Genomic DNA, 10,554 nt, shown 5'->3' on the forward strand with positions numbered 1-10,554 from the left:
AGTCAGTCAGAAAATGGACAGGTGCTGCATGGGATGCCTTCTGCCCAGCCAGGGGTGACCCAAGTGATTATTCCTCAAGGTCAGCTTCTAGATGTGACCAGCACTCGCGGTGAGTTTAACCTGGGGGACTTGAGGGTCTGTGACTAAGCACTTCCTGCATGGTCTCTGTTTGCATGTATTTCCTTTAAAGACAAAATACATACTGAATCTTCTTTCTGATATGAATCTGGCACCCCACACACAATGTTTCCTATTGGGCAAAAGCCTTATGAAAGGTGCCTCCTTTTTGAAGGATATGTGATGAGTCGATTGAGCTCTCAAGTACAGTACTGTTTCTTGCCTTATTTACCATTAATTAGGATATTTGTGCCATCAGACAGCTGTACTATCAGCTTCAAATTTTCATCATCTATCTGTTTACTTCATTTTGAGTGAAGTAGTTCATTCCTGTAGTTGGGTAGACCAGAAGACCATTAACTCTGTTCCAGAGATCACTGGTGATGATGCATGTTTTGTCAAGCCAGGAATGAATTATTTAGGCAAAAATTCAGTTCCCACTGAAGGAAAATGAGATGTAACTTTCACTTCATTGTAATGTGTTAATGGTCACATTTTAGGTATGTGGTGAGATACTCAGCTAGAAGCAGAAGATTTGAAGGTTTTCTCTAGAATAAATGGGCATACAGAAATCTGAAAGCATTGATTAGTTATCTGGAAGCCTTGCTGGATGACAAAATGCTGTGTGCTAGTTTCATTCACAGAATAGTACTGAGAACTAGGTCACATTTTGTTAAACTCTCAAATGTTTTTTAAACCTTTTTTTCATTCTCTATATAAAATTCTCAAAAGCTGAGTACTAGTTAAATGCTCCTGTGGAATGAGAGCTCAAAGGTAAGACTAGAGTCCCAGTGCTGGGTGGATATAGAAACAATTTGGGATTCAAATCATGATCTAGCCCTTTTCACTTACATTTGAAATATGGTTTCATGACCTTGCATTGCAAGGCTTGTTCCTACCCTGATGCTCAACCTTCCCTCCCTTTCCACCTGCTCTTGCAGGAGTAAGGCCACTGTTTGGTGACAGTGTAGTCTTACATTACTTTAAAGCTGACTGTGAGCCTTTAGTTACAGAAGGATTACTGCTAGTCTTTGTAGGCTCTTAAGTTTCAAAGCTGAATAGTAATTTTGTATTTCCATTTTTCATCGACTCAGTGTCACACTGTTTGAACACATGTTCTATAAGAGTGCTACAGAGGAGTTTGGTGTTTTTTTCATTATTATTTGTTTTAAGTTTTTTTCTAGAGACTTACTGTGTAAAAGACTTTGTAGCTACTTGATCCTTAACAGGCAGTTAGGAGTCTTCTCAGTGGTTTACTGTAGAGATTAAAGGGGAAGCCCTTGAGTTTCACTTGTCTGCACATGGTGGTAATGCATGAACTGGCGCAGGCTTCGGAGTGGCCTGTAGTGTCTTCAGGACATGTCTGTGTAGGAGGAGCTAGTGCTTTGAGCCAGAGTGGTGCTAATCTGTCTGCACACTTGTGAGTCTTCTTGTGGAGCTTTCTAGTGGAGTGATTTCTGTACTGTGCCAATAGCTTATCACTCTCTTGGGAAGGGGGACGATGCCTTCTTAATTGAAGGGCCCACATCTGAAGAGAGCTCCTGTTTTTATGGCAAGACCAAAATATCAAATGTCTGCTTTCAGTTTCCATTAAGTTTTTGTTTAACTGTACACATGGGCATCAATCTACTCGTAATTTTTGGGTTATGGATTGCTCCTGTTACCAAGAAAGGCTAAAACATTTGTTCTAGCAGCATGTCAGATTCAATTACAAGAGGCCTGGTTTTTTCATGTTTAGGTGTTCTTTTCTAAGAAAAAAGCAGTATCATTTCAGTTTTTCTTGTTTTAAAACCAGCCAGTGTGTGATTGCAGTGGAACAAAATAGTTGCGCAATCCTATATGGATTCATGGAAATGTAAACCAGAGTCATTTACGATTTGTTCTGATTGTTTGCTTTGTTGTGGAAGGATTCATTAGCAGTAGCAGGATTACCAAGGTCCTTGAGTACAACCAACCTTATCCCATGTGTCTTCATACATGTGCTTGGAGTTTGAGTACAGATTCACAACTATTAAACTGCTGTGTCACCTATAAAACTTATTTCATTTTTTTGCAACACACAAAGTTTACTCACAGCTTGTCATTTCCCCATTCTGCATTCAGCTATTAACCAGGAGGCTGTTTTATTTTTGTTAAGGTGTTTCAGAAGAGAAGTCTGGTGATGGGAACTTGCAGACTGTGGTGGTGGCTGCTGTAGCAGACAGTACAAGCAGTTACATTCTACATCCACAGGCATCTCTCACCTTATCCAAAAAAACAACCACCAGGTAGGTCAGGAGTTAAAAGGAGGAACAATCACTTTGATCCACTGTTAGTACTGCGGGGTTTTTTCCTGCAGTTTGTTTTTGCAATCACAAAATTACCACAGAATGGGAGTTACGAACTCTTAGTGAATGATGTGTAGCTAACTGTGCTTTCAGGCAGCTTTCGTATGTGCTAGAGCAGTGGAAAAAGCAATTAAATCACCTGTATTCCAGAGATAGTTGGATGGATTCTGACCAGAGCAATAGGTGGGCATTTAAAATAGTACAGTACAAATTACTGAAAGTGCTTCAAACAGATACTGGTACTGCCAGCCAAGAGGTGAAAGTGATTCAGTGAAGGAACTCCAGGGAAGGTTGAGGTTTGAGGGGGCAGAGTTTCATGGATGAGTGTACTGAAGTGTATATAGACCATCTTCCCACAAGAACAGCTGATTGTAGAGATTGATTTTTTAGATAGAGGCTTCAATAGCTGACATTAACTGTGAGAGCCTACTTGGTTTTCTGGATAACTTCTTCAGTGTCCTTTGATAAAATATGGGAAAGTAGCTGCTACCAGTGTGTTTTGGTGGAACACATACACAGGCAGATAGATTAGCAAAGTTTCTGAAGTTAATTAGTTGTTACGTATTTTACTCTTGATATCCACCTGATTCTGTCCCCATGCTAAGTGCTGCCTACTGTTTTAATTTCTGAATACTCTGGAATTCTTTTTTCCTTAAAATAAAACCCCAAACCAACCAAATTAAACTACAGCAGCAACAAAAAACCTCCCAAATAAGCTGTTTGCTTTGTGGACTGCAGGATGGCTTTGCACTGGTTTATGCTCTTTAGAAATTGAGACATGGAAAAGATTAGGGTAATTAGGGTACTGCAACACAATTTATATGTCTTCAAGAAACATGTCAAATGAAGAGAAACAGTTTGCAAATGAATGTTGTGAGCACAGTCTGTACATGTTAGAAAAGTGATCCTGGAAAGGAAACATTGATATGGACAGGAGGTGATGCACTTATTTTGGAACAGTAAACACAGAGTAAGTATTTTTTCTACCCCAGGATTTTGGAAATGGAGAAACTAGGTGTGTACTTGAAATAGTTACTGAAAGTGTTTTTCAGTAATCTGTACTAAAATGTGACACATTTAGAAAGTGTTGGATATTGGTTTTAATCTTCAGCATTTTATCATCAGTCTGCATAAGAAAATTATCAAGACACTCAGCTGGTCTGTTTCACTATGATTTGTCTGTTGTTGTTAAGCAACAGTACTGAGAGTACCGAATGTTCAGAGGTCTTGGATGTAGAAAACACAGGGGAGTTTAAGTACTTACATTTAGTGTCAATTATTTTAACAATGAAATATGAAGAAAATGAACCCCAAGTTTTTAAGGGAAGTTGATACAATATCTATAGTTTGACCATATGTTCCAGGGTTATACATAATAGACTAATTTGATGTTATCTGCGGTTTAGACTGAATGTTTGTATAGACTTGTATTATTTTTTTATTTATTTTTCAGAGTGGGGGAAGATTCCTTTCCCATCCCTCTCCAGCCACTGCCACCAAACACGCCTGCCTGGGCACGCCATCTCAGGAACTGTGAGGTGGGCTGCAAAGAATTCTGACTTGATGTTTTATTATCTTGATCTAAGATACTCATCCTGTTCCATGAAAGGAATAATTTATAGTTGTAGAAGCTGTGTTCAAGCTCCCTGGTGTATAGTACTAATACTGCTAGGATAGTTAAACGCAGCAAATGCTATGGAATCCCTTTCTTTTCTGAGAATGTTAGTGTAATGGAGTAACCATCAACAACTCCTGAAGCAAAAAATGTGCTGCTGAAAACCCAATGCCTTACAGTGCTGGGAAGAGCCATTGTGTGCCATGTTGGAGTTTGCTCTTGAACTGCAGTGTAAACTTTGCTGTCTTCTGCAACTGTTCATATTGGTTTGTGTTGTGACACAGAAATCAAAATCCATTCGACTTCCCAGTGACTGCACATTAATGTCAATATTTTACTAAGGATTTTTTGTTTAGATATTCTCACGGAATATTTTTTCTCCCAGCAGGTTAGGATACCAGTGCTTGTCTTCTCTTTTGTTAAAAAATGCTCTGTCTTTATTAACTGTAATGGCTTTTGAGCTAAACAGAATTCTTTCTTTATTTGCATATTTGCATATTGTTAGATGTCTGCAGAACTGCCCTGATGACTAGGATGATAGTGGCAGCTAGAATGCATCATAAGTCACTTAAAAGGAAAGGAGGGGAGATGGGAAGGTTCTGGAGAGATCAACTACCCCTTCCTCCTGCTACCAGACTTCCTGGTAGATTTTTATTTTCTGTTAATACTTCTAAAAAGGAAAACTCATACTCTTTCTAACTGGTTCATCTCTTTAGATATCTCAACCACTTGCATTTTTTCCTATTGGCTTGGAAATGATGACTGGAAATTGCAGTTGCAGGGACTTAAAAACTGGATTTCTTTCTATATCCACTTATAAATAATTTTAAAAGTAAATATATTCATCTATTCCTCTTTTTATGTGCCATTTATTTAATACAAATGGTAGCATCCACTGTTATGTCCACTTAAATATTAAGAGGTCAGAAAATTAATAACACAGATTCTTCCGTGGGGGAGATAGCATTTTCACAGAATCAGTCACTTAATTCAGTTGGCCAGTTAGTCAATGAAGTTTACTAAATTGTGTTTTTAGCACTATATGGTACATAGTCTTAGCATCCATATGGCTTATCCAAATAATTTATTTTTGGTTTCATTTTATAGGAGGATTTGTATTATGATCTGCTTTGTCAGAGTCTATTACAAGAAATTTCACCTGCTGAATTTAAAATTCACAGCAACATTTACAGAAGAGTTTGAATGTGTTCTGAGGATAAAAAGATCTATCTCTGCTCCTCAGCAGAGCTCTTACCTGTATGCATTAATCCTCTCTGATCCACTGGAGATTGCTAGGATGTATATATCTTCTCATGGGCACGTACTAGAAACAATGGGATTTTGAGCTGTTAGTTAGCTTTCAGGTGTGACTGTCCTACTGGAATTTGGAGATGAAGTTTGGAGAGGTGCTGATAAACATGTCAGCTCACAATTCCACACTTTCAGTTGTTTGCCAGAATAGAAACAAACTTATACAGTGTTGAGGTCTGTGTGACTTTCACCAGAGATGTCAGCAGGTGAAGCCACTGCGCTCCCAGGGCGGCTACTCCTTTGGCAGTTAGTGCTACAGGCAAACACAGTAAAAGCTACAGTTATCCAAATTAAGGCTAAGCTCTGTGTTTGGGGTCTGACTACCCTGAAATGTTCAGTTTACACTTGCTGTGTCTAGACAGCACAATGCCTCTGGCACCCTGCTGCTGTTAGTTCACTCAGGGAAAACTGCAGCCTTGGTGTGTGTACTTTAGTGTAAGCTTATATGTACCCTTCTGAGGTGAGGCCAGGGAGAGAAAAGGAATTGCTTCTTTTTTGGCTTGAAGCTTGGCTGCAGTTAAAGGGTTGGAGGGTATCCTATTGCTTTGAGGTAATTACATTGCTAATAAGAAGTGAATTTAAATAAAGTTAGTAATTTTCAATAACTTACTTAGTTTTCAGTGTTCTGATTAGAATGCATTTCCAGCATGTATCAGCATACTGAAATCAAGTGTAATTAAAAACTGCATTAATTAACTATGCAAAGCTAAGTTAATTTATTTGTCTGGTGCAGGTGGTTTTATTTCTCCATTTTTTTCCTACTGGCAAAGCTCCTAGAAAGCAAGGATCTTACATGCTGTATGAGTGTCTTCTCTTCCTCCTCCTTGCCTCACCAGTTTTGGGAAAATGATCTAACTTGTGCAAAAGTGAAGACAGAATAGGAGACAGTGCCTTAACTATTATTGCTGCTTTTCTGGTGCAGCTGTGTGAGTGCAGCCTGTGCAGACTTTGTTAGCTGCTGTAAGCAGCACATGTCTCAGAGTGACTCACACAGCTGGTGCATGCATAACCCTCTGTGTTTGGGCTTGCACTAGCAGCACCACCATGCTGGCCTAGTTCATTCACAAGATCTTCATTGGTTCTTTGTTGGCTTTAGGTCTTGCTAACCACAGCCATTTTGTTTTTCGTAGATGACTATGAGGCAGGTTTCAGGCAGTTGTCACTAAATTATCTGTGCAACAGTCTTGAAGAGACACTGCTGGTGCTTTGTTGTATTATTTAATCATCTGGCTGCTCTGTCACTGAAGGTGGCAAAACAGATCCATCAGACTTTAGTACTCATTCACCCTGTGCTTGTCCCACAGATACACTGTAGGACTGAGCTGGCAAACTGTGCTGGGTGTTCCCTACAGCTGGTTGGCCAGCCTGGTTCTGAGCTGCACATGAACAGAAGCAAGCATGGCATTCTGAGCTTGGATGGAAAGTTCTTCTCTGTTCCAGTAATTTTGCTGCTTGCTGGCTGGCCCTGGCAGCCCAGCACTGAACCAGCTGTGATGGCACTGAGTAGCTCAACTACTTTGAATCGAGTTAGATGCAGGTTTTGTGCAGTTGCACAGGCATAAGCAGAGTTCATTGAAGCCAGAATCAGTTTGCACACGGCAGATCTGTTACAGTATGTTTCTGTGTAATGTTGAGAATCAAGAGTGCCTCAAAGGCTGGGAGTGATATTGTGTGAGACATTCCATTTAAAGTTGGTGCTCTAAGTGGGTGAGACAGTTACTGGTGGTATAAGCAGGTGCATTCTGCTCCAGCTCAGTGCAGCATGCATGTGTTGCAGTAGATGCATAGCCATAGGTGCTTCAGAGATTCTCTGTGGTGGTCAAGTGAAAAAGTTCATCTAAGATGAGTTTGTCTAGGCAGTAACTGCAACTGAAGTGTATGTTGGGGGAAACCACAGGAGTGAAGTTATCCTGTGGAAATCAGAGTTGTCAATGACCGTAACCTTTTCAGGGGTTCTTAGTGTACTTGAGGTCTTGGATAGCTGACAAACTCCTGACCTCAGTGGGAACTACTCCAGTGTCAGATCCTGTGGTGAATCTCTTTGTGAGGATACTAGTGTGGAAACAAAAAAGCATGAAATGCCAAAAATCTGGACCTGTGTTCTCACCTGCCAGAGTCCCTGACTGCTTTTGTTTTCTTGTGCAATGTTCAGCAGTCAGCTGGGTGAATAATTCTATTATTTCACCTCCTTTCCATGCAGAGAATTGGGGACTCGTACCGTGGCTATTGTGTGAGAGAGACAGAGCTGGAGAGTGTTCTAACACTACACAAGCAGCAAACACAAAGTGTGTGGGGGACACGCCAGTCTCCAAGCACAGCCAAACCTGCCTCACGGTTGATGTGGAAATCTCAGTATGTCCCATATGATGGGATCCCCTTTGTCAATGCAGGTAACTAACTTTTATTTCAATAACTACTGTGTTAAAATTTCAACATCAGCTGCCAGCTGGCCATAAAGAAGAATCTTTATGTTGTTCCTTAGTATTGATGCAGTCAAGGCACAAACATAAGAAAAGGAGCAGCTTGGGTACTTCGGTGATGTAGTCTGAAGGAGCTTGTTTCCTGAAACCACAGCAAACATGTTTCCTGATTTTTTTAACATTTTGTTGTGATTATTTCCTTTTGTTCTTCAAAAGTAATTTAGTTAAGTACCAATTGATGGGGGTTCTTGTGATGAGATCTTTGGGTGGAGGTCTTATCTGCTCTATTAGGATATGAAAGTTCCCATAAGGGTAAGAGCTTGTTTGATTATTCTTGCCTAACTTGAAGATCTTTTAAAGAGTTTGTTCTGTAGGAGTCAATAAACTATTTAAATTGCAACCTTAATAAAAGTAAGTTGAAAAACCAACCAAACAAGATGCATCAACATACATCAGCAGTTATTTATCTTTTTTAAAATGAATATGCAGACATATATGGTAATCATATATTTAGCTCATGCAATGCATATGTGAAATTACTAAGACTTAGTTTGGATATAAAATTAATGGGGTTTAATTGATACATATAGAAAATGAATGACAGGAATGTAGGTTATGTGCCTGGTTTTTTCCTTCTGTTTTTTTTTGAAAGCTACTGAAAAAGTTAAATGTTAGGACCAGTTTTAAAGCTTCTGCCACAAACTATGAGGTATAAGAAAACTAAGAACAAAGTCAAAGCAACTTACAATTTTTTCCCCCAACATGTGTAGGAGACATGGTTAGTTTCCTCTAAGATTTGCCTGATAGATGAGTTTAATCTCTCTGATGGAAGTTTTCCTAAAGTTTACTGTGTGTTGCCCCACAGTAAGATCTTTAGAGCAAAACCACACATTTTTTGTTTTAAAGTTGTAGACTAATGGAGACTCAGATCATTAAATAGCAATACTTTTTGCTTTGCTCACAGCCCCAAACAGACATAATCTATATTTCTAATATGTTGCCTTTTGAATACACTTAGGTGTAATTTATAACTCCTCTACTAAAAGCATTCATTAAAATCCTTTTCACCTGTACGGAAGAAGCTGTAAATATGATCTGCTGAACTGCAGTTCAGATCCCAGGTAACTGAATTCTAAACTGTATAGGACTACAGTGTTGTTCTCTAGGAATTTATCCCTTCTGCAGAAGGGAAACCAGTTTGTAATACTGCTGTGCTTTGGCTGTGGGGAAATACAGAGAAGCTGGGTAGCTCCCCGTGATGTAAACATGCACTGCTCATCACAATCTTGATTGTTGTTTTTAATAAGAATTTTGGATAGTTGATACTTATGTAAAACAAGGGCCCCATCAAATTAATTTTGTGATTCCTATTAGCAAGGAGTAGTTTAAAACTGCTGAAGTCTTTTTGCTTCTGGAATTTAAATTTTGTTTGTTTTTAAAGAAGAAACAAGATATCTGTTTGTTATACATAGTTATCTTTTTTATTTAACATCGTGCCCTAAAGCATAAATCATTTGGTATCTTATGGAAACACATTATGTTGCTGTTTTAATACTTAAAATGGTTTTGGTTATAACACTTGTGGTATAGGCAGCTCCTTGCCTTCATATTGGGGTACATGAATTCTAAATAAAAGATAACTAAACATGACATGAAAGAAATTTTGAAGATGTTTCTTTCTTGACCACTTTTTTTAGAAGTCTGACTGGAAGAATTCGCTTTAAATTTAGAGCAACACAGTATTTATTTAAGCCTGTCTGGTGTCATGTGAGTATTGCCACACTGAAACTGTGTTATTTAGCAATTAAGATAGGTCAGACTTGCAGTTAGGAGTTTATGGGACAGCATGGTCTGAAGTGTTGATTTAAGCCATGAGGCTGGAAATAGCTGCTGACCTTTTGTGTTGGTTTAACCCCAGCTGGAAACTACCACAGAGCTGCTCACTCATTCGCTGCTGTGAGATGGGGGAGAGAATTGGAAGGGTAACAATGAGAATGCTCATGGGTTGAGACAGAGACAGTTTAGAAGGTAAAGTTGTGCAGACAAGCAGAGTGAAATAAGGAATTCACTCACAACTTCCCATTGTCAGCCCCCCCCAGGAAGGCAGAGCTCCATCACCTGCAATGGTTACTTGGGAAGCCAAACACCATAACTCTGAATGTCCTCCCTTCCTCCCGCTTCCCCCGGCTCTAGATGCTGAACATGGCTCCATATGGTGTGGAATGCGACTTTGGTCAGTTGGAGTCAGCTGTTCTAGCCTTGTCCCCTCCCAACTTCTTCTGCCCCTCAGCCTCCTCACTGGTGGGGAGGGGTGAGAGGCAGAAAAGGCCTTGACTCTGCAAGCACTGCTCAGCAGTAACTAAACATCCCTGTGTTATCAGCACTATTTCCAGCACAAACTCATAACACAGCTTCATACTGGCTACTGTGAAGAAAGTTAACTCTATCCCAGCCACTGGCAGCACATCTTTTATTTCAGCTGTGGATTTTCTTAATATTTTGGGGATTCTGCCCAGAAGTATTTGCACTGTAGTTGCTTTCTGCGTCTAAGCATTGTCTTCTGAAGAGTCCAATGGCAAACAGAAATAACTGTTTCAGAACTCTCATCTCTTCTGTAGTTTCTATTTTACCATAATAACTAAAGTGATTGCTTGAATAAATAGGGTGTATTGCTTTCTGTTCCCAGGAAGCAGAGCCATTGTAATGGAGTGCCAATATGGGCCAAGGAGAAAAGGGTTTCAGCCCAAGAAAGCTGGTGAGCAGG

At 39.6% G+C, this 10,554-nt stretch overlaps 1 protein-coding gene across 1 annotated transcript in view; it reads left to right on the forward strand.

The window, feature by feature from the left end:
* The window catches only part of CARF (calcium responsive transcription factor), a gene marked incomplete at its 5' end in the record, with an annotated part of 21,906 nt that overhangs the window by 2,335 nt on the left and 9,017 nt on the right, over positions 1 to 10,554 (forward strand). Inside the window, 6 exon segments of the mRNA XM_009081791.1 lie at positions 7 to 109; positions 2,255 to 2,384; positions 3,898 to 3,982; positions 7,571 to 7,760; positions 10,477 to 10,552; position 10,554. The exon segment at position 10,554 is cut by the window's right edge and continues 32 nt beyond it. Of these exon segments, the coding sequence (XP_009080039.1) occupies positions 7 to 109; positions 2,255 to 2,384; positions 3,898 to 3,982; positions 7,571 to 7,760; positions 10,477 to 10,552; position 10,554 (585 nt within the window).

This window comes from Acanthisitta chloris, unplaced genomic scaffold, assembly GCF_000695815.1.
Source record: "Acanthisitta chloris isolate BGI_N310 unplaced genomic scaffold, ASM69581v1 scaffold37769, whole genome shotgun sequence".
In the NCBI taxonomy this organism is placed as follows: Eukaryota; Metazoa; Chordata; class Aves; order Passeriformes; family Acanthisittidae; genus Acanthisitta; species Acanthisitta chloris.